At 51.6% G+C, this 23859-nt stretch overlaps 2 protein-coding genes and 1 long non-coding RNA gene across 3 annotated transcripts; 1 reads left to right on the top strand and 2 right to left on the bottom strand.

Annotated features, from left to right (window-relative positions):
• Positions 1-1340: 1340 nt before the first annotated feature.
• Positions 1341-4602, bottom strand: LOC137849949 (uncharacterized). Its single transcript, XR_011092194.1, has 2 exons — positions 4194-4602; positions 1341-2719 (listed from the first exon to the last, which is right to left on the bottom strand). It is a non-coding gene; the product is annotated as an uncharacterized lncRNA (long non-coding RNA).
• TUBAL3 (tubulin alpha like 3) lies at positions 4314-10590 on the top strand. The gene is made up of 4 exons (XM_068670134.1): positions 4314-4435; positions 6871-7114; positions 8247-8395; positions 9148-10590. The coding sequence occupies exons 1-4, from the start codon at positions 4433-4435 to the stop codon at positions 10129-10131; spliced, it is 1380 nt and encodes a 459-aa protein (XP_068526235.1). The 5' UTR covers positions 4314-4432; the 3' UTR covers positions 10132-10590.
• Positions 10591-18504: 7914 nt separating this feature from the next.
• Positions 18505-23546, bottom strand: UCN3 (urocortin 3). Its single transcript, XM_068670133.1, has 2 exons — positions 22488-23546; positions 18505-19986 (listed from the first exon to the last, which is right to left on the bottom strand). The coding sequence occupies exon 2, from the start codon at positions 19975-19977 to the stop codon at positions 19498-19500; it is 480 nt and encodes a 159-aa protein (XP_068526234.1). The 5' UTR covers positions 19978-19986; positions 22488-23546; the 3' UTR covers positions 18505-19497.
• Between the last annotated feature and the right edge of the window lie 313 nt (positions 23547-23859).

Genomic DNA, 23859 nt, shown 5'->3' with positions numbered 1-23859 from the left:
GGCAGTTTCCTGGGGAGCAGGGAATGATGGAGAGGGGCTGGCTCAGTTTCTTTTGTTTTAAAACTAAAAATTGCAATACTGGAAGTAGGATCAGCTATAAAGGGAGCAGAGAGCTGTTGGGATCTGTCGCAGAGCTAGATAAAGTCACATCGCTGGCAGAGGAAAAGACACAGCTCTGCCACTTGCCTTTCTGCGAGGAATGTGCACACAGACACACGTGCTCGAGGGCTGGGATGGCTTCAGCTGGACGGAGAGGGAAGTGCAGGAGGCCGGTCACTGGGAGACCTGCTGAACAAATTGAAAGGAAAAGTGCCCGGGAGCTGACGCTAAGGTTGGCCAACGTTCAAGGGCACGAGACAAACTCGTGGCAGGGAAACTCATCGAGTGCTACGGAGCGTGTGGAAACCACACGCCGTTCAGAAAGTCCCCGAGCTGAATAAAATATCAGCGGAGAGACTTCAGGGGATGTTATATCCATTTCCCCTGCCCTTTACCCTTCTCCAAGCAGCTGCTCACGGCCATGGCTGGGAGCAGGGCACCGGGAGGCAGACCTTTGCCTGACACATCACAGCCACTCTGAAACCCATTCAAGAATAAAAATCCATCTCTCTCCGAGTTACTTGAGCAGAAAGCTTTTCCTTAAAGCATTTACCTTGTTACTTCGAAGCTAATTAAAGGAAGAAGAGTAGAAACAACCCTTTGCAACTGGAGAATGAATAAAAATACACCCTCGTGGGCTCTTGCTACAGCTGAACCCCACCACGACGAAGCCCCTGCCCCGCAGCTGGTTGCTATCTGCTTTCGGGGAGGCAGAGTAGAAGCACAGCTGTGCAGACACAGATCCAGAGAAGGTGCTTTCTCCACCCTCGGTTACGGGAAGGGCTTCGAGGCAGAGCCTGGATGGGGGAATTCTGCTGGAAGGGCGCGCTGCCGAAATATGCGGTTCCACTCCAATTGAGCCGCCTCGCAGCGCGGGGACGGGGCTGCCAGGGTTTTATTTGGAAAGGAGAGCGAGGGGAGAGGGGAGGGGAGAAGCTGGAATGTCAAAACATCCCAACCTGATAGCCTCGCGACGGAGGCTTTCGGTTTTAACCACTTTTTGCTGGAAACTTTTTGCATTGCGGCGGAGGATGCTGCGAGTTCCTACTGATGCTGAATGCTTCTGTTGACAGGGGTGTATTGATCATTTATTTTTGGGATAAGATTAACTGATTATTTATTTATTTATGTATTTATTGAGTATATCGGATCCCAAATTGCTGCACTTATCTTGCATTGCAATGAGGTGTTTGCAGGAGCCAAGGAAGGAGGGGTAGGAAACCACGGAAGTGGATTTGTCCTAACCAAGTGGAGTCATCCCTCCTTGTATCCTTCGGGCACACAAAATGGGGAAGCATCAGGATAAAAAACAAACTCTGCATGGACAGAAGCACACGCAGGCATACGCTGGAGATAGCCGGGCTAGCGCCTGGATAAATCATCTCTGGTTATCAGTAACAGATGCCGGAGCTGGGGCTGGGGCCTCCCTGAGTGGTGATAAAGGACAATCAACGTCAGGAGCAGCACTTGAGCAGCAGCCTCAGCAAGCCTAAAATAGGGGATGAGACCAGGTTTGTCCAGGGCTCTGGGATGTTCCCATTAATGTTGGTTGGGGTTTTACGTCCCTGGAGGACAACGGGGACAGATGGAGACCTGCTGGGGAACGGGATCCGGTGGTTCAGGTTAACGCAGAGGATGGAGATCTTTAGGATTGTCGTTCTGCATATTCAGCCAGCACGAGATTCACTTGAAAAGACAACAAATGCCTTCAGGGGGGACGAGGGGGTGGAAAGTTGGCCGCCTTCGCTCCCCAGAAAAAGGCAGGAGGAGAGCCAGTGGCTGAAAGCTGATGCTAGGGAAATTCACGTGTGAAAGAGGGAGCGAATTTAACTGGGCGAGCAATTAAAGACGGGAGCAGATTACTCCTAAAATGGTGGATTTGGGAGCTACGTAAATCACTGTTTTTTTCAGTTTAGTTAATTAACCAAAAACACCCCAAAAAACCTGCATTTGGCTCAGCATGAAGCAAAATTAGAGCTTTTTTCCCCCACTTTTTCCTATTAGAGCAACACCAACAATTAATATTGGCTGAAATTAAATATTTTCTCTTCCCAGGGTCAAACCCTTTTGATAGCAGGGTTTTCTCTTCCCCAGCAGCCTGATGATCCAAGTGCTTGCCCGGAGCGTGGTCGCAAACCAGCTCTCCCCTCCGCCCGAGGACACTCATTCGGCGAGTTTTGGGGACGGATTTGCCCCGTGGAGGCTAAGAGCAGCTGGTGCGTGGTGGGGACGGCAACAGGAGGACCAGGCAGAGCCAGGAGGCAATATTTAGGATGCTGGAGTGGGAAAAAGGAGGCAGCAGCTGTGAGGTCTGGCTATAAAAAGGCTGGGAGCTGCCGCAGTGGGTCCTCTGGGGGGTTGCTCCCTGTCCCTCTCCTCGATGCTGTTCTAAATACGTCCCGGAGCCGAAATCACAGGCAGGTTGTCTCTGTCACCGTGTCACCACCTACCGTTTCCCAAGAGAGAAGAAATCTGTTTCCCAAGAGAGAAGAAATCAGCCACCCCAAATTTTGACCCGGAGTCACGCGGAGCTCGGGTGACAGCCAACAAATGAAGATTTCACACTCAAAACTTCCAGAGTTCCCCATTTTCACCATTCTCCTTGGGAAACAGAGGTCTCCTGGAAAGAAAAGATCTCGTCTGACCATCAGGCTCGGCGTGCACGTTTGGGGAGGTTCTCGGAGGGATGAAAACCTTCCCTATCCTCGGAGGCCACCTGGATTCCCAGCGGAGCTTTGGAGGCCACGCCGCCGCCGAATGTGTTTACACGAGGCTGTGCCTAACAAAAGAAGCCTGCCTGACCCAATTAGCCCTGAATTCCCCCCACTTCCAAAACAAGTGTGTCCAACCTGCTCGGCTTCCCTAAACCCGTGGCATAGCCCGGAGCAGGGACAGGGCGATGCTCCCGCAGAGGTTGGGCTCAGCACATTTGGGGAGGAAAGCTGGTCCCTAGATGCCTCCTCGGGCAGCTCATCTCATCCCATCTCATCTCTCTGCCCACCAGCAGCCTCGTGCCCAATTTTTGGCAGAGCTGGGGGATGAATTCTGCCACGCTTCAGGCCTGGCTGAGCCCATATATTGTGTTGAGAGTACAATTAGGGAATAAAGACTCGCCGAAGAAAGTCACCCAGTGGCTGGTGATGCTCCTGAGGTTGGGTTGGAGCATGTAGGTTTAATTTTGCTTCCTGAAAGCATCTTGGAGTCAACTTAGATCAGGATGGGTGCAGGCGACTTCTGAATACGTTCAGGGATGAAGAGCCCCCATATTTAGGTTCCTGTTCCAACATCTGACCACTTTTGTGGTGAGTTAAAAGGTTCTTGAGGATGAACAAGCCCCACGCTTACCCATCCCTTCCATGTCTTGTCCCCAAAACCCGGCAGCCTCCACTGGGTTTCCTCCAGTATACCACTGCCTGTCTCATACTGGGGAGCCCAAACTGGACCCAGCAAGAAGAGGGGGTCTCACAGATGCTGAACAGAGGGAAAATTCCCTGCTTGGGTGATTTCATGTAGACACAGGGCCCACCAAGCCATCAGGGCAGACCTAAAGCCCTAAAGATGTGCCTACCCTAATAGGGGACCTGCCTCTGGATGGGGCCAGAGCTGGCTCGGAGTCCCTATGTCAGCTGTCAGCGGGGCAAATGTAAAAGAATTTTTTCCATTGAAAATTTTTTTCAAATTTTCCAATGAAAAATAAATTTTTGCCACGGAGGTGCAAAAATCAGCAGATTCCCACGGAGGTCACTGAGATATGGACCAAAGAAATAGGAAATAAAAATAGACAACATAGCACGTTATCAATGGCAATACTCTGGATAATAGTAAGGGGAAGATTGTTTCTTCTGGATAAAGTGGATTATACGGGGGTACCCGAACTTCCCCAGTTTCCTTGTTTTTAGCCCAACGTTGGCATCTACTTTTATTATTATTATTATTATTATTATTATTATTATTATTATTATTATTATTATTTTATATTTTATTTATTTATTATTTGTTATGCATTATTATTATTATTTATTTTCTCCCCAAATTGAGGCTGTTTGGGGAAAGAAAAAAGAAAAGAAAAAGGAAAAGGAAAAAAAAAATCTCACCTTACCCTGTACCCCAGGCTGTTCAATCCCCAAATTTGCACCAGCCAGGCTCCACGAGACCCTTTTCTCCCTTGCTATTTCTGGGGATGCACGGGGGAAAAAGGAGCTCTGCTCCTTTAAGCTAGCAGAAAGCTTCTTTATATTCAGGTGGAGTCAAGCCTTCCTGGGCTATAAAGTTGCAGGGAGAGGCAGGGGCAGCAGCTGTTTTGCTTAGATCTTAGCGAGGCTCCAATCTCATCATGGTAAGAGCATGCCTTATATTCGTCTTAGCCTAAACCTAAAGTCTAGGCTGTGGATTTTCCAGGCTGAACAGCTTTAGCTTGCTCTCTTTGCTCTCCTGTCTCTTGGGGATGTTAATTCCAAGCAGCTTTATTTAATTGCTGATTAGCTTATGGCTTATTGATTCAAAGTTTGCTCCTTATAAGGGAAAAGTCAGGGACTTGCTTGCAGAACAGCTGAGTGGCTTCTTGCTGCTTTTTTCCCCCCCCTCCGAATTCCCAGCTCCTGAGATGGGGTCTGTAGGGCTGCAAAGTGCCTGGCTCTTTAATGCAAGTTGGATTTTTTTTTTCTTTTTTCTTTTTTTTTTCCTTTTTTTTTTTTTTGGAGGGGGGGAACCAGCATATCTTGAAATGCAACTGTGGGGCAAAGCAAAGCCTGGAGTTTGGCACTGCTGGCCCCTTTCCCGAGTTTAACACTCCAACTCTCACCCTGCCCCAGGGATCTAGTGCAACTTGTAGAGACCTTTAGGGTTTTTTTTTTTTTTTTCTTCCTTAGGAGTGAGCTGCCATGTTGCCTTTGTCTGCTACAAACCCTTGGGATTAGATATTAAATGAATAAAGTCTCCCTTCCTCCTAGGTTCATGGTTACAATTTATTTTTTTTTTAATCCAATCTTTGCTCTAAAGAGTTTGCAGCTGTGAAACTGGAAGGGGATTGATTCGGCTACTAAAAAACTTGCAGCCCTGCCTGCTCGGGATGAAACTTTTTGTGAATAACCCAACTGTCACCCTCCCGTGCATGCAAAAGAGCGACTTGTTGGAAAATCTGGTGGTGTCCTTTTGCATGTTGCAAGTGGAAGGAAACTTCAAAGGAACTCCCAGCGAGCCGGCTTTTGAACTTTTCCTTTTATCCCGTGACTTCGAGAGCCTGTCCCGGTTATAAAACAGTTAAACATTTCCATGGGATTTCCAATGGGAAAATCAGCTGGACAACAATAGGCTGCCTATGGGCAGAGTCTGCAAAATGCAGTTAATGCAAGGAAAAAAAAAGCTCTTCCAGCATATATGGGGAGGGTTTTTAAAAAAAAAAAGCTGTAGAATGTGATCTATGCTTTCTTCCTTCTAGCAGGCCACTCTTTTTTTTTTTTCTCTTCTCTGGGCTGAAAATGGCAGTGCCCCCCTGCAGCAGGTGCTGGGACCAGCAAACTGGGAGAGGATGGGGAGCGGAGCAGCTGTCCCGGCCCGTGCCCCCGCCGGGGCTGTGCCGCTGACCCCTGCAAAGCTTGGCGAGGAGCTATTGCAACCATCTTGCTGGGAGGGATGGGCGAGTGGCAGGCAGCATTTCCCAAATACTGCAAATATCAGCTCGGAGAGGGAGGGAGGAGGACTTGCCTGTGGTGGGGTTCAGCTGTGCTCCACCAGCTGCGGGTGGAGGGCTCGCTGTCCCTCTGCGGTGGCCGAGGGATGCTTGGACAGTTGGTGTCCGGCTTTGTGGCAGATGGTCTGGGCACGTGGTGGCTGCTGGGCTTGGCTTGAGTGCTGAGAAACCTCTTGGCAAAGAGGGGAGAGGTTGCGTTGAGTCTTGATGGCTTCTCATGGCTGAGAGCTGTTGGTGCTCAGGACCCTCTGGTGTGGCTTTGAGGATTGTCCCTTCAAGGGACAAGGTCCTTCTGGCTGGGTGGTCACATCTAGGGGTGTACACACTCAGAATATCCTCTCCATCATCACCAGGAGCTCACCATAGCCGTCTGGGATCACCAGCACCCTTTAATGGGATCCCCTGGGGAGCTGGGCCGTGAGCTGGCACTGCAGCACTTTGATCTCGGGGAGGTGGAAGCAGCCGAGGTGCCAATTACCGAGGGAAGCATGCAACCATCACAAGTCCCCAGAGAGTCTCCAGGAGGTGCTGGTACCTCCGACACCTCCCCTGGAGGATTTTTGGGAGGCCCCTGGAGGGTGACCTGCGTAAATGGGGACTCTGAGCCTCTCCCCGGTGTTGGCCTGCCCTTATTCTGGCCCTGGGCAACTGCTGCTGTCCCCCACATTTATTTCCTGGTGTGACTCCCAGCTTTTGGCTTCTCCCTGCTTGGCGTTGAGATGTTTTGGAGCCTGAAGTTGTTGTCCCCATGTCCTTACCCCAAGGGGATCGGCGGCCACCTGGCTCCATGGTGGGACCAGGTGAGCGCTGAGCCAGAAGGAGCCAGCGGCGGTGCTCAGCTGCGTCCTGCCTCAGCACGAAGCCCATCACCTCCTTCCTTCCTTCCTTCCCCCTGCCTCAGGCCGGGCAAACCCTTCCTAGCTCTGTGGGGTCATGGTTTGATCCTCGCTCCAACTCCCAGCGGTGGGCGGAAGCCGCCTGCTTCCCTCATCAGCCCCACCGAGAGCCAAAGGGGCTTCAAATTAAGCCACAGGATGTCTAAAAATCGCCTTAACGAGACATTTCTTCCCCCCTCCTTGCAGAGGGAGTGCATCTCCATCCACATCGGGCAGGCGGGCGTGCAGATGGGCAACGCTTGCTGGGAGCTCTACTGCCTCGAGCACGGCATCCAGGCCGACGGGACCATCCCCGGCCCCAAGGTGGCCAAACCCACGGAGCCGGAGGCCGAACAAGTGGATTCGTCTTTTGAGACCTTCTTCTGTGAGACAGCATCTGGGAAACACGTGCCCCGGGCGGTGTTCATAGACCTGGAGCCCACCGTTATTGGTAATAGTGGGAGAGGAGGGTGTTGTGGCATCGTCATCGGGACTTCTTGCCCTTCTTACTGGGGTCTGGGTCATTGCCCAGTAGCTCCCACTCTCTCCTCTGGTAAAATGTCTCCAGAACCTGGCTGAAGGCTGCCTTTCCAAATGGACCTGAGAAGGACAGCCCCGTTATCCCAAATAACCTCAGCTCATCCCTCTTCTTAAGAGGCCTGCTGTCTTCAGCAGGATCCTCACAGGTGTGAAGAGGCATGGGTTTATCAACCTTGGTCATGTACCGCAGGGTGAATTACCACATCCTAAGACTTGTGGCACATCTGGATAAGCTTCAGCTTCCCTCTGAAGCTTCTGTGGGTGCTACAAGTTGCTTGGTGCTACAAATTTCATGGTTCTGTGGGAGCCGTACGTCTTGCTGCTGCAAATTTGCTACTTCCCTTTCCATCCCCAGCTCCATTAGTGATCTCTGGGGGTTAAACTCAATTTGATGTTTTAATTTGATTTGCAATACCTTCCTATTCAAGTTCTTTTCCTCAAGAACCTGGTGGAAATGGCTCCCCATCACCTGCATCCACGTAGGTTGTGCATCCAACCTGCTCCTGCCTCCTAGGCCTCTCCTGGGGGTGAATGTGTTCCTGTCTTACCATCTCAGATCTGTGACTTATTTAAATTAATGGAAGAAACGTAGACTTCAGTTTGGTTTCATTTAATTTTTAGGTACCTAGGCAAGGCATTAAATTGTTATCTGAGCGAGCAAGTCAATAGAACATGAAACAAATGAAAATGAAATATCCAACATTGAGCTTGAGTTGGGTCTAAATAACCCCTGGAGGTGTCTCAAGCTCTGAGCCTAGAGAAATTGCTCCTAATCCTGTCTTTGTTAGCTGGTTGGGATGGATCCAGTGGAAAAGTCAGCACTGGAGGCACCTTGTTTCCTCTTTGGTGTGCTGTAGGGCAGGCGATGGAGGTTGTGCTTCCAGCCACCTGCGACAAGAAGGAGCACAAACTGCACGTGGTAACTACAGTATCTCACCTCACGTGGGCTCCTAGGGGGATTTATTACCTGTTTTACTCTGCCACACCAATATCCATGACCTGTAACTGTGTGCTGCTCTCCATGACTGCCCCTCTTTTTGTAGATGAGATCCGGACTGGGACCTACCATGGGCTCTTCCACCCGGAGCAGCTCATCAGTGGCAAGGAGGATGCTGCCAACAACTATGCCCGCGGTCACTACACCATCGGGAAGGAGATCATAGACACTGTGCTCAGCAGGATTCGCAAAATGGTAAGGGAAAAGGTGGTCTTTCCCTTAAAGTAGCACACTGGGGACTACATGATTAAGCTTTGGGTTTTGGGGTAATAATCTTTGAAGGAGAAAATATTATCTGAGCTCAAAAGTGGCTGCTGCTGCAAGTGGGCCATCAGATCCTGTATATCTTCACATAAAGCCAACGTTACTACATATCATATGTGTATAGGGGGTTGGAAGGGGAATGAGGCAACGCTAGATGTAAGAAGGGGAAGAGAAGGACTTTTGACCTCAAGGAGGCCACGTTCCCGTTGTGCAACTGCAGAGATTAATTCCAAACGGGCAAACTGCAATGGGCTGGCAAGACCAAACTCCATGCTTGATAAGAGCAAGGCAAGTTCGTAATGCTGTACATGGCTGTATGAAGTTGAGGTGCTTTTGAGATGTCTCCTAAGGGTCCAGGACCCATGTGCTACCTCCTGTCTACCCTCAGGTATTGAGATGTGCATTTGGTTGATAACTCTGGACAAGTTCCTCAGTTTCCATCTGATATGGAACTGCCTATGATAGCTCCATGGAGATCCTGAAGTTGATTAACACATGTCTACTTAAAGATTCTTAGTAGGGTGATAGGAATGGATCTACTCTAGGGGTTGGATGTACTCAGGGTGGAGTTTGGTTTCGTTTAGCTACTTCTTTTCTGGTCAGTAAGTGCTTCAAGCAGAATTTATTGCTATGCCATTTGGGATAGTCCTTAAGAGAGGTAAAAATACATTATTCCACTGCAGGCTGACCAGTGCAGCGGCCTCCAAGGGTTCCTGGTCTTCCACAGCTTTGGGGGAGGCACGGGCTCGGGGTTCACCTCCCTCCTCATGGAGCGGCTCTCCGTGGAGTACAGCAAGAAGTCCAAGCTGGAGTTTTCCGTGTACCCGGCCCCGCAGGTCTCCACAGCGGTGGTGGAGCCCTACAACTCCATCCTCACCACCCACACCACCCTGGAGCACTCGGACTGCTCCTTCATGGTGGACAACGAGGCCATCTACGACATCTGCAACCGCAACCTGGACATCGAGCGGCCCACCTACACCAACCTCAACAGGCTCATCGGGCAGATCGTCTCCTCCGTCACCGCTTCCTTGAGGTTTAACGGCGCCTTGAACGTTGACCTGATTGAATTCCAGACCAACCTGGTGCCTTACCCGCGGATACACTTCCCGCTCACCACCTACGCGCCCATCATCTCGGCGGAGAAAGCTTACCACGAGCAGCTGTCGGTGCCGGAGATCACCAACGCTTGCTTTGAGTTCTCCAACCAGATGGTGAAGTGCGACCCGCGCCGTGGCAAGTACATGGCGTGCTGCCTGCTGTACCGGGGCGACGTGGTGCCCAAGGACGTGAATGCGGCCATCGCGGCCATTAAGACCCGCCGGTCGATCCAGTTTGTGGACTGGTGCCCGACTGGTTTCAAGGTGGGTATCAACTACCAGCCGCCCACGGTGGTGCCCGGGGGGGACCTGGCCAAAGTGCAGCGCGCCGTCTGCATGCTGAGCAACACCACGGCCATCGCCGAGGCCTGGGCCCGCCTGGACCACAAGTTTGACCTGATGTACGCCAAGCGTGCCTTCGTGCACTGGTACGTGGGCGAGGGCATGGAGGAAGGGGAGTTTTCGGAGGCCAGGGAGGACCTGGCTGCCCTGGAGAAGGATTACGAGGAGGTTGGAAGGGACTCAGCAGATGGAGAAGAGGACGAGGCTGATGAGGATGAGTACTAACAAACTCCTGCCTCTTCTTAATGAAGCCAAACCTCGGATGAAATACAAACTCTTGTCATCAGGCTAAACTGGTCTTGAGTGCCTGGAGGTGCCAAAGGATTGTCCTGAACCTCGCCGCTACTGTTTGAAGTATTATGCCTTTTCTGCTTGCCTAGTCTACGTGCTCCTAGCGCACTTCTGTAGCATGGGTGTCTCGAGCTTTATCACACGGCTGTTTATCGATGAGTGAAGCTGAATAGGTGCCTGGCTCAGTGCTGGGGACACATCCTGCCTGGGCAGAGGATCCTGTTTTTTTTTTTTTTTAGCCCAGGGGAATGTTGCAAGCTGCCTGCTTTGGTTGAGATGGCAAACTCTTGCTCTGGCTTTTACTGCAGAAGCACCTTTTTAACGAGAAATGTACCAGTACACTTCTATGCAACTGTCTTTTGTATTTGAATAAAGACTTTTTTTTTTTCCCTCTGAGCTCTCTGGATTTAATTGGGTTGTTGTACGTATGTGGAGGTCCCTCCTGTGTGTGGATGGTGCCTTTGGGGAAACGGTGAATGCCAGTAAGGGGATGCTCTGGGTAGGTTAACTCTGAGTATTATTGACTGTAATTGCTGCTGTGTGGGAAATGTCCTACATCCTGCCAGAACTTGCCTGCCAGGAGCTGGATGCTGCTCCTGTCACCTCCAAGAGCAGCCTGGAGGAGCTGGGGCTGGGAGCAGGCACTCAACCCCCAGTTTGACCAGTCCCACAGTGGGGAGAGCACCATTTGGGTGGGTTTCTGCCACCTCCCCAGCTCTGGCAAAGCTTCCTGGGGGCCTGAAGGAGTCCCAATTTCTGGAGTGTGAAACCAGCCCCACGTGCCTGGGCTTGGAGTCTGCCCTGAGGAGCCAGGGGCAGGTGCTGGGGTGACTCAGGAGGAAAAGCACCGAGGCTCCCCCGATAAGATATGAAGAGGGAGTGTTTATAATCCTGTTGCTCTATGCTGAATTGAGTTTGTTCATGGCTGTTGCATGAGAGTTCATGTTTGTTGCATACCATAGCCCCACATCCATCCTTCATTTCAAAGCTGGGAGCAAAAAGGTCAAAGACACCTTCTGAAAAGGTCAAAGATGACTTCTGGCTCCATGCCCCCAGGTAAACACGCTGTGAAGTTTACAGGCATGGTCTCAAGGCTGGTGGCTCCACTCCCTGCAGGCAGCCAGGGCTGCAAGTTGCTGGTTCAATTCCCCCAAAAGTTCATCTGGGTGAGCATTGCTCCTGCCTGGAGCTGTGAACCAGCCCAGAGGAGCACAGCTGCACTCCCGCAGCTTGGAAAGCAATTAGCACAGCACCAGAGCTGATGTAATTGAAGAGGTTATTTATTACTGCAATTAATGACTTGGGCACATCCGTCAGCACAGCCCTGCTCGGGCCCTTCCCACAAATGCAGGGAGGGAGGGCCAGGAAGGATTTTCTTTATGGGGGGAGTGATGCCATGACTTTTGGGGAAGCAACATCATTGCCTTGATGGTCATAGGTGATGCTTTGTCTTCTCAGTAAGCCTCCAGACCTTCTTCCAAGAGTGTTTCACCCTTCGTTGTGTGGCTTCAGCTTTATTTTCTCTACTTGCAGCACCACCCTCTGAGTGAGGAATTTATTTCTAGCATCTGATCTACGTCTCCCCTCTTTTAGCTTAAAACCATCACTCCTTGTCCCACGAAGAGGGTTCAACACATCCTTACAGGTTAAGCTCCTCCACAGCCATAAAAACGATGGTCTCAGGCCACCAGGCTTGGTTCAGCTGCTGCTTCTCCTCCCTGCAGCTGTGTGCTGACCACAAACCCCAAACCATGACCCCTCCACCAGGATATCTGAGCTGAGCAGAAGACAAGGCTCCAAAAATAAGCAAGCTACCATCACTCCCAGCCAAATACCCACGCGGGGAAGACAGAGCTGGCATTGCACCTGCTGCTTGCCTGTACATCCTTCTGCTTTCTCCCCTTTTTGTGCTGTGATGGGTTTGAGCATCACTTCGGGGTCTAGGCACACCCTTTGCAGCAGGGTGGCATTAACCAGCACACAAAACCACATCTGGAGGCCCAGGAGCTCCAGGAGAGCTCCTTCCCAACCCTGCCAGCCCAAACAACCTCGCTTCCCCCAGGCAGAGGGCGGCTGGAGGTGAGACAACCCCTGGGAGCTCCCCCCCCCGTGTTGTCCTTGGGAGATTGCCACCCCTCGGAGCCCAGCTGAGTAATGGCAAGTGGAGACAGCTTCTAATAACAACTCCTCCCCCCCCCACCTCAGGTTGTTTAAACTTTCCTCCAGTGCAACCCAGAGCCAACCCTGTCAGCCCTTCAATTACAGCCTGAGTGCAGATCCAGCTTCCCCGCTGCATCCCAGCCAGCTCCTTTTCTTGGATCACTTACTGGGAGGAGGCTCCCCGGTGGAGTAATAACCTGTCCCGGTCCAGGGATCTGCAGAAACCAATTTAAAATCCATTTTTCCAACCCATTACCTGTCCACAGGGATGATGCTGTTGTGCCTGGGGGGCAACCCTCACCCAGCAGAAGAGGAAAGAAGTCTAACTGGGGACACAGCTTCTCGCTTTGGTGCTGAGCATGAGCTAGGACATGGGTCAGATGCATTTGGAGGGGCCGGCAGACAGCTGGAGCATTCGAATTCTCATCTCCAGACTCAAAATGAGACTCGCAGGCAAGCCCAGCCCTGGCAGCCAGACGTGGATTGCTTTAGCAGGGCTCTGCGTGGTGGTGGGGGGCTGGAGAAAGCTGATCCCGCTGCCTCGGAGAGGGCTGCAAGCTGCGAAGTCCAGAGCCAGCAATGTTTTGGATGGGGAAAAGCCCCAGGCAGACAGTGAGTGGGATCACCATCCCAGTGTTCATCCTAGCCCAGCAGTTCCCCTGCAGGGGAGGTGGCTCGTGCCCTGCTGTCACCTGCCCCAGGCTGCAGGACACAGCCCAGCATCACCAGGTCTGAAAGCCTCCTGAGAAAGAGGGCAGGGGCCAAGGCAGAAAAAAAAACCTCCCATCTCACCATGGTGGCACACCAAGACAGGAGATGTTTCTACTGGTCACCATTTATTCAGCCAAATTTGTGCGTACACAAACCTTGACCAAAAGGTTGCTTTTAGCCAACCCGTAACTTAAAAAAAAAAAATCTCAGACCCAGTCCTCAACTCCATTCTCTGGAAGGAATTGCAGGACAAAAAAAAATCCAAAACCTACTCACAATCCAAGCTGCTTCCTCACAGAGCTTATTCATCATCCTCTTCTCCATCTGCTGAGTCCCTTCCAACCTCCTCGTAATCCTTCTCCAGGGCAGCCAGGTACCACATTCAGTATCAAGTTTAAGGCCAGGTTTTTACTACTGCTTACACACCTTCCACTTCTAACAGTGGAAGTCTGTTAAACACAGACAATTCTTTTAAATTATTATTTTTTTTTTATTTTTTGGTAGAGATTGGAGCCTGGTCTGAGTGACATTTGGGGACAGACAGAGACTCCTAATATCTTGACTAAGCACTCAAGAAGATGAGGAAGAGCTTGATGGCCACTAAGAAGTTCTACCTAAATCAAGCATATCTTCGTATTTCTTAGGCAAAAAAAACATTGCCTCTCTTGACAGCCAAGGCAAGAACAGAGGGCTAATGCAGAAGACCATTCATATTGTTACCATTTTATGAGCCCTATCAATGTCAGGGTCGATGATCTCCTTCCCAATGGTGTAGTGGCCCCGAGCATAGTTGTTGGCAGCATCTTCTTTGCTGCTGAAGAGCTGCTCCAGGTGGAAGAGCATGCGGTAGGTCCCACCCAGCCCTGATCTAATCTCGAAGAAGTTGAGATCAAGTTGATAACCTCATGATTGTCATGAGCGTTGTCCACCAGATTATGAACCCACATCTAAACTAGTCTGAATATGAAAGCTGGTAGGCTCACCAGGAGGTTAGATGGCCAACAGTGCATGCCGGATCAGAGGTGGTGACACCCTCCCACTCCCCCCAGTAGGAGGGTTGGGGACCTTCCACCACTTACCAATGACAGTAGGCTCCAAGTCAACAAATATTGCCCTGGGCACGTGTTTTCCTGAGCCTGTCTCGCTGAAGAAGGTCCCAAAGGAAGAGTCTGCTTGCCCTGAGGATGCCTTGGAGGAGATGATGCCACCTGGCTGGATCCCGTGCTCCAGGCAATACAGCTCCCAGCAGGAATTGCCCATCTGGATGCCAGCCTGGCCAATGTGGATAGAAATCCTTGGCATGAGGATGGGAGAGAAGAGGAGGTCATGAGTATACACTGAGGAATAAGGCAAAAACTTAATTTTCTGGGTGTTTTTATGGAACTTATGACCCACAATCTACATATAAGAAGAACATTATCCCAGCTTGGTGGCAGCCAGGACGTTTTCTCCACAGCAGGCACCCGAGAGATACTGGGCTAGCAAGAACTACGCGTTAGCCCTTCAGAGAGATGTTGCAACCTCCCACCAGGGCAGATGAGATGCAGAGATTAGGGCCTTGCGGTAGGTCCCCATGCATCCCAGGGCTGTCATTACGTTGCACAACAGCCCCGTTCCCAAGAGGGGAGGAGGACGCAGAGCAGAGCTGCTGGATCTGCAGCACACCACGGCTGTGGAGTCGAGCTGCTCGTGGTTCCCCTTCACCCTGCCTCGGGGCAGAAGGCAAGGCACCGCGGCCTTCCCAGCTGCTTCACCCAGTGCTCCCAGTTTGAGGAGGAGGGCATGATCCAGCTCAACCAGCCTTGGTGCAAACACATCCCTCCGTTCACAGAGAGGGGGATGTTGGAAGGGACCTCTGGAGGTAGAGGCTGGCCTCGCCATCCAGTTGGGTGGCTGTAGAAGACCCCTGCCAGGAGAGGCCCCTTTCTGGCGAGCTCCACATGTTGACATGCAGAGCAGTTCATCTCCTTTTAGATGAGAGGCAGCCACGCAGGATCTGCTGGCTGGAGGGGATCCAAAGATCAAGGAGCCCAGACTGATTGTTCACCTTCTCTAGGCAAGGCCAAGAAATTGCCCCATGAAGCAACTGCTCACAGCTTGAGCCGAAGAAAGAAGCCCTCACGTAGCGTGTAGGGAACTGTTGAACTCCTTGACACAGGAGACTATTAAAAAAAAAAAAAGTCAAGCTTTTGGGTACAAAGAGACTGTAGTAGATATCTACAGAGGGTTAGAAAAGGAAAATATATCCAACTGGAGAAGCTCTGAGCCAGAAGATATTTAAGTAAGGTATTTAAGAAGATATTTAAGATATTTAAGTAAGATATTTAAGAAGATATTGAAGATATTTAAGAAGATATTTAAGAAGATATTTAAGAAGATATTTAAGTAAGCTTACCTGAAGCTTTCCCACAGCCTGCCCATGTGCTTTTAGCTGGGACCTGGGCAGGACATGGGGTTGGAGCCTCAGCACATCCCCAGCCTTAAAAACCCCCACACCAAAACCAGCACAGGGGTGCTGAACCCATCTCCCCCAAGCCCAGAACATCACCCCCTGCTCCAGACCTGTCCCAGCACCACCAAAGGGACACCCAGCTTGGTCCCTTACCAGCCACCCCCCCCACATCCTTTGGGACTGCGGTGTGGGGCAATGAGGAGCTTTGAAGGACTCACACCTGGGGAGCCCGAACTTTCTTTAGCCTTTTAAATCCTCATTTAGCTTTTCCTGGGAGGTTTTTCTCGTCTTTTTGCACCTTCTTGTTTATTTTATTTTATTTTATTTTATTTTATTTTATTTTATTTTATTTTATTTTATTTTATTTTATTTTATTTTATTTTATTTTATTTTATTTTTGCTCTTTCTTGTCTTTTTGCAATTTCTGCAAACTTAGAAGACGTTCAAATGTTTGTTTGGGGGGAGCATCTGGGTTAATCTGAGTTGGTTAATTTAATGAAAAAAAAAAAAAGAAAAAAAAGATGTTAATTTTTATGAATTTCTTTGCAATTTCCAGGCCTGGAAATGTGCTTCCTATCCTCCACCCCAATTCTCTGAATGGAAACGTTGCATCTCCTGGATCGCCTGGGGGTGGAGAGGAGTTGCAGGCTGGGGCTCCTGCCTCAAGGCAATGTCCCAGGGCTGGGGTGGCTTCTCCAGCGCTGGTACCATGAGAAATCCGGGCTCTCCCAGCTCCAGGGCAGCTCCAGAGCCACAAAAGCAACGTGGCTCCGTTGGCTGTGCCTGGATTTTGCAGCATCCCACATCTTGATCCCAAAACATCCATGGTGTAGGGCCTGGAGCTCTCCCAGAACCCCTATGGGACTAGGTCCTGATGCCAGAGGGGAGTATGTTGCAAGATAGGACTGCTGTGTGCCTCAGTTTCCCCTACTAAAATAGGGGTAGCAGTTGTTACATGGCAAAAAAATAAATCCCCAGAGATGCTGAGGCTGTGACGTGGGGCTGATGGATGTCCTGGAGGACCCGAAAGAGCCGTGGAGATGGTACATGGCTCAGCACCACGCTGGGGAGGCAGCAATGAGACCACCACACTGCAAATGGACAACGGTTTTATTTTCTATACAGCACACACCGAAGCAAGAAACTCACTGACACGGATGTCCCAGAAACACATGTTTTAAAATGTGAGCTAGAGCCCAGACACGGGGACTGGCTCCGATCCACCGGGCATGGTTGGGTCTCCCCCTGTCCCACCACCTTCTTGGGTTCACCACGTCCCCAAGTGCCTTGGGACAATTCTTCCCATGGTCACTGCTTGAAATCATCTCATTTTTTCTAACCAAAACCCCATGGACGTGAACACAGACACCGTCCCACTCAGCAGGAGAATATTTTTGGCCCAAATCCTCAATGCCTGTTGAGTTGCACTGCTTAAATTCCTTCCTCAGCCAGATGGGCATGGGGCCTCCCTGATCCCAGGAGGGTGGTCAGGACCTGCTGTCCTCGGAGAGTTGCCAAAATCCCTGCAACACCTCTGGTTTGGCCTGATGTGGGTTGGCATGTGAGCATTGGCACGTGGAAGAAGAGAAAGAGGGATGGGGAGCTCCTGGAGGCCAGGGGAGAGCTGGATGCTTGGGTGAGGATTATGGAGAGGCTGGAAGGGACCCGGCGGTGGAAGCAGAAGGATTTGTTGGTCTGAGTGAACCCACAGCAGCCGTGCACCCACACTTTGCTCAGGGAAGCCCACCCTTTCCAGTGCAATACCTAATTTTGGGTTTCATCCCTGCACGAAGTGGCAGGAAAGAGCAAATCCTCACCTGGCTTTCACCAAACTTTTCACATCTCACCCAAACTGCAAGGCTGCCCTTCCTAAGCTTTGGATCCCCACGCTCCCAGCCCCAGGTGGTGGCTGGTGGAGACTTCAGTCCTGCTTCCTAAGCAAATCTGGCTCCTCTGACCTCTGCCTGTGTCCTGTCCCCTCCGAGCAGGAAGGAGGATTAATTTTGGAAAGGTTTGTCCACGACAGCGCCGGGTACGGGTGAGAATCCCCCAGGGGGATGCAGCTGGGGACAGAGGACCTCTGCTTTCTCCATCACTACCCCATTCCAGCTTCAGATGTGCAGGCAAACACTTTTTCAGATGTGTGCAAACACTTTGGGTCCACCCGCTCCCATGGTGTGGTTTCAGTGTTAATTAATTCATTAATGGGAAGCAGGAGAAAGAGACAATGTGAGCCCTAGGGATGGGATGTTAGGATTTCCAGACAGTAACTTGGGGATGTTCCCCTCATCTAAGTTGCTGCTGGCCAGTGTGTCCCATCCCTTTGGGAACATCATAGCCATTTGGACCCCGACCCCATGGGAGCTGGGGGTAGGGAAAAGCCTCTTCCCAGCCTGGGCCAGTGCTTTACTGGAGCTCACTGGGAAGCAGAGGGGAAATCCACCCAGAGCAATGACTTAACCCTGAGCAAAGGCTCCTGTAGACAGCCTGATGCATTGGAAAGGCTGCGTCCAGACAGCTTGGGACACCTCTGGCCAAACCCAGAAAGGGACAAGAGCACATCTGGACGGGTGTCTGGCCAGGTCTGACCTTGCTCTGCCCTGCTCTGCCTGGCCAGATGCACGTGGGCACGCGTGCCTCAGTTTCCCCAGGTGTAAAACGAGGACAACAAGTGTGCACTGCTGAACAAGAGCTCAGTGTACTGGTAGGGGATGGACATGTAGGTTTTCGGGTCGTAAAATATATAAAGCTGTATATAAATGTATATAAAGGGCCATATAGTTCAAGGCTAGAGGAAATTGCAATGAGGAAAGACCTCACTGGTCCGTCCTCAGCCCCAGGGTGGAGGGAGGAGGTGGTCATGGCACAGAGATGCTGTTATCATGTTGGTGTGTTGCCTGCTGGAGATGTGTGTACGAGGGGGAGATGCTGGAGGATCTGGTTTATTTATTTAATTTTTGCTTTTTTTTTTTTTTTTAATTTTCTGCTGTTGACAAATATCTCCTGGGGAAGGAGGGCCAAATTTCTCTCCATCTCCCAAATTTCCCTCTACATACTGGGATGGAGGACAGGAGATGGAGTTTCATCTTGGAGGTGGGCTGGGAGGTGAAGAGAGGAGGGGATTTGGGGGAAGTTTAAGGTGAAGGGGTGGGCGCTGAGTGAGCTGGGACTCGATGGAGGGTGGATGAAGGGGAGCGGGGTGAGCTCTGGCAGGGTTGTGAAGGGGAACTTCAAGTACCTGGAAAGGCAGAGTGGTGGGGATGGACAACACGGACAGACCCAAGGATGGGTCTGAAGTGACTGGGGAGGAACCTGCAACTTTTGGGCTCCAAACTCACCTCGAACAACTGGGGAGAAGAGGCAAAGCCACCCCACATCCTAGGGATGTTCCCTGAAGGACCACATGGATGGGGGTGATGGCCTCCTGGCTGAAGGTTTTGGTGGGGAAATGGGTGGTTGCAGGCCGACCTTAAAATCTAGACCTTAAAATTTTGTCCAGCAGGACAAACTGGGATCCCCTTAACTTTTCCCTTCCCAGTGTAGCAATGATTGTGTATGGGGTTGTGTGTTGGGGGACTTGGGAAAATGTAGGGGCTGAGACAGGCGAGATGGAGCTGGAGGTTTTGGAAAAGCCCTGAATGAGCATCTGGGGGAGGTGACGGGACAACAACGCGTTGGAAACTCAAGAGATTGTAGCTTTAATCGGGACCTTCCCACGGTGACACGTCCCCTTGCCCTGCTGCGGACACCAGCCTCTTCCCCAGGTGTGGAAATGTCCAGGAGGAGGAATTGGGGAGGGAGATCGGGAAGGAGAGAAGGAGGAAGAAGAGATATGAAATTTACGTAGCTCTATGGGTCAAAAATATACAACACTGCTATCGTACACGGCTTTCAGTCCCCTCTGGCCGGCAGGCCGGGGGCCGGGTGGTGGCCCCGTGCTCCCAGCCCTGCTCCGAGTCCCCCCGGCCCCTCGGGGGTCACTTTCGCCGCCCGATTTGGGCCATGAGGTGCGCGTTGGCCGCCGCCTTCGCCCTCAAGTTCTTGGCCTTGGCGATGTTGAAGAGGATGTTCATGATGTTGGTGGGGACGTCGAGGGAGAGGGTGACCTTGGTGCGGCGGTCGCTCTTGGCCCGGTTCTGGTACGTCTTCCCCTTCACCTGCGCCTGGGAGCTGTATTTGTAATGGCCTTCCCCCGGGAATGTCCTTTTCCCTCTGTCTTCCTCTCCCTCTCCTTCCTCCTCCTCCTCCTCCTCCTCCTTGGAGGCCTCCTCTGAGGGGTGATAGTCGTAGCCACGCTTGTCCAAGACGGCGTTTTCCTCCGGGAGGCTCTTCTGGGCCTCGGCGAGGGCGGCGTTGAGGCAGCTGAAGATGGAGGCGGCGTTGTAGAGGCGGAGGGCCCGGCTGGTCTCGCTGGCGCAGAGGAGGGCGAGGAGGAGCAGCAGCTTGGCGTGGGGCATGGCGGTGGCCTGCCCGGTTGGAGAGACCGAGGGGAGGGCAGAGATGGACATAAACTTCCCCGGGGGGGGTCCCAGCACCATCATCCCCCCATCCTCCCACGTCCCATCCTCCTGGATCCCACCCAAAATCCCAGCTAATGCTTAGGGCAACGGGGAACGAGCTGCTTCAGGGCCTCCTCCTCCAAGGTGCAACCCCCAAACCCTTGTTTATTTTTGGGGTGGATGTGAGGTTTGATGTCCCAGGTGCTTTGCAAGGCTGAATGCTCTGTGGAGGGGAGGATTTGTCTTTTTTTTTTTTCTCTTTGTCAACTGCCTGTTGTAGGAGAGCTTGTTTCTCTTGTGGGCATCTCCTTGCCTGGGGAAATCCCGTTGCAGTCCCTGTGAAGCCCTCTCCACCTTGCTAATGCCTCCACCATGTGTGCTACCAGCTGCTATAAAGCTGAGTTTTCCTTTCAGCTCCTCTCTACCCAAAATACAGTCATTTTGGTGTCCCGAGGAGGTTGATTATCTTAGGATAACCCCCACGCTGTGCAAAACCTCCCTGTTTCCAAGTCCTGCCTCTCTGGGAAGCAACCCATCTCCCCATACACCCACCCATCTGCTCAGCAGGACCTCCTAAAAGTCCATAAGGGATTTTCCGAGGGGTCTTTGCTTTTATAGGGGACAGACAGGTGTCCCCACCGAGGACTGGAGGTGGGATGCCATTCCCAATCTTCTGGCCCCATCTTGTGGCAAGCTCACCGCACGACAAGCCCTGTCCAGGTTGGACAAGTCCCCTTGGGTACGGGGACCTCGCTTGGGTCCTTCTAGGGTGGGTGTCCCCCAAAATCCGATCACCCTTTTATCCCCAGGAGCTGTCACCTTGGACGTGCTCCCCTGTCACCGAGTTTCAGCCTCTAATTTGCTGTCCTTTTGGAGATCAGGGCTGGTTTGTACCCTTAACTCTGCCCTCGTTGCCCCTCTCTGGGGGAGTTTGGGGCAGATTTGTCCCCTTAACTCTGCCCTGTGTCCAGACAGGAAAAGGATGGGAAACGACCCAGGCAATGCTGGCAAAAATGCCGCTGTAGGATGGGGGAACAAAACTAATCCCGGGCACACAACACCCCTGTGACGGAGACCTGGAGCCTGAAGCTCTCCTTCCTTCAGCCCCAAATATGAAATTTAAATCTTTAAATTTAGAGTTTGCTTGAAAAAGCTTAATAGGACAAGCATCTTCCACCCCAAAACGCCCCTCTTTGCAGATTTGCTTCAGCCCCATATGATGCAGCCACCCCAGCGAACTCCTTGTGGTCCCTGCTAGTGGGATGTGGGGGGATCAAGGCATGAATTTAGAAATCTCCATCCTTCCTCACTCCTGCCTGCAGCCCCTGCTCTTTGGGGGACCGTGCGTGTCCCCAGGCTGCCATCCGAAAAGCGGGGATGGCTCTGAGAGCTGAGCTGAGCTGGCTCGCGAAGCCACTGCCCTCTCCGAGCAGCCTCTCCCCGCTACCTTGCCTCCCACCGATACTGAAACGGGTTTCAGTACCCACGGTTTGGCTCCACGGGCATTTGCTGCTCAGCAAAACTCTTTGGGAACCTCGGCTGAGCGAGAGGAAAAGCAGGACAAAAAGCGAGGCAAAGTGGCAAGGAAATTCAGCGCCCAGGCAGCAAGAGCTAATTTTTAAAATATAAAATATAATTTTTCACAGGGGTTTTGCTCCCCTGCCAGAAAGTTTTTTGGATTGCTTCCAGAGAAATCTGGAAGAGGATCCCCCTAAACTCCCAAAAAAAAGCAGGAAAAGAAGAAAATCTGCCTGCGGCAGGGTTGAGGAATTCGGAGTTAAATCTGCTGCTGCCGGAGGGTGGAAATTGCCGGGATGCCCGTGGGAGATTTCCAGGCATTACGGTGAGATGGAGCCGGCAGCCCCGGCAGGACAGCTCTGGCTCTTGGCTTCGGAAAAAAAAGTAAATCACTCCAGCAGGGCAGCTCTGGCAAACTGGGGACAAAGCTATTTGCTCCTCGGCAGCAGAGGAGCATTAAGCTGATTTTTTTTTTTTTTTTTTTTCCCATCAAAAAGTAAGTCTAGAATAAAATAATAGAGCGGATGAGACCTGTAAGACTTTAAAAACTTTCTGTCTGATGCCGCTTTTGCTTCCCTAACGAATGCCTCCTGATGATGCTGATTCCCAGGGCTCCGAAATCCAGGCTGACCCGACGTGGACGGGGCTGTGCCCTCCTCTCCCCTCGCCCCTTTAACACCAGCAGCGATTTGCATCCCCGCTTCCAGATTTCCAAACCCTTCCCCTGCCTGATCTACCTCCAAAAATTGTTATAATAACCCAAAAGACATTTCACTGGTGGTGGGGAGCCTCTGACAGGATTTTGAACTGCTTTTCCCTACCCTGCTCTCTTTTCTTTTCTTCCTCGCAGAGAAACGTGGAACCTGATCTCCCAAGGAAAGCACTGAAATATTTAAAGTTTGTGCAAATGAAGCCGGCTGCTGGTGAATAAATGAAATCCAGGCACTCACCTGGCAGTCCTCGGTGCTCGGGATGGGAAGGGGCTGCTGCTCGCTCGGCTGTCTCACTCCGAGGAGAGAGGCATCAGGCGCCTTCCCCTGAACTTCTGCACCCTCGCTTTTCTTTTATTGTTATTAAGAGGGCTGTGATATTTTTTCTCTCTATGGAAACGCTTTTCCCCTCCCTTGTGTATATATAAAAATGAGTGATCACGGGGTTTGAGTCGTAACTCCAGACGTGGAGCCTTCGTTTGGGCATGATTTCATTAAAATGAAATCAGAGGGAGCTGGCAACGTCACGGGGCCGGCGGTGCCTCTCCCCATTCAGAAAGAGGAAAAAGGGGGGCAAAAAAGACCTCTGAACCTGACGACCCGCTGAGAGTCACCCGAAAACGGGGCTGTCGTCAGCGCTGGGACTTTGCAGGATCACGCAGACACGTTTCCCCCGCTCCTCCAGGTAGCTGAGCACTCCCTGCAAGGGTATTTTAAATGCAGAAGGTTTTTGTGGCCCCTAAGGAAGCCTGTCTGGGTTTTCAGCGTTGATGAGCAGCATTATCCCAATAATTTGGGCTTCTCTTTGATGCGTGGGGCTGGTGCACCACCTCGGCAGGGTTTTGCCCCAGTGTAGTGCCCTAAAGCCCCATCCACAGCCCTTCAAGCTCCCCAGACCCACTGAGGTCCAGCAGAATTAACTCCGATTGCCCCAAGGCAGCAGCCAAAAAAAAAAAAACCAAAAAAAACAACAGTCCGTGGTCCCAGTATTGCTCCAGTCCTGGTGAGGTCAGTGAGGTCTCCTGCAATGCCTCACGGTGCTGGTTTGTGAGCAGAAATGGGTTTGTGCGGCAAATAGGATGGGGATGGAGATCTCCCTGCTGGAAATGGGGTTTCTCCACATGGTCCTGGGCTGGGGCACCCCAAAAAGTCAGGTTCCTGGTGCAGGATCCTCCCAAGGCTGGGCTGGGGGCTCCTGGTGGATCAGGGAAGGTACAAATCCCACCAAACGTGAGGAAAACCCTCTAAGACCCCCCACAAAAGTTGTGGCAGCCAGAAGTGCCTCTGGGTGGGCTCGGAGTGACGATGGGGAGACGTTCTCACTCCTGGACCACAGCAGTGCTCACGGGTGCTTTTTGGAGAAATGGAGCCGTGATCTTCTTGGATGAGCATCTCCCAGCTTCTCATCCAGCCCTTGAGGTTGCTGCCCATCACAGTGACTGGTGAGGGTGGGAGCTCCCCGTTGGCTTCAATCCCTGGTAGAACATTTTCCCCTTGACCACCTCCAGCTGTTGGCTGAGATACTTCAGTCCCATCTCCCCAGCAACTCACTTTTTTTTCATTTTCTCTTGAAGCTTCCATCTCCTGGACGGACATCTCCGTTTCCCCTCTT

This window comes from Anas acuta, chromosome 1 (assembly GCF_963932015.1).
Source record: "Anas acuta chromosome 1, bAnaAcu1.1, whole genome shotgun sequence".
NCBI lineage: Eukaryota > Metazoa > Chordata > Aves > Anseriformes > Anatidae > Anas > Anas acuta.
Note: the sequence above shows the minus strand (reverse complement) of the source record. Positions and strands in the feature narration are given on the sequence as shown.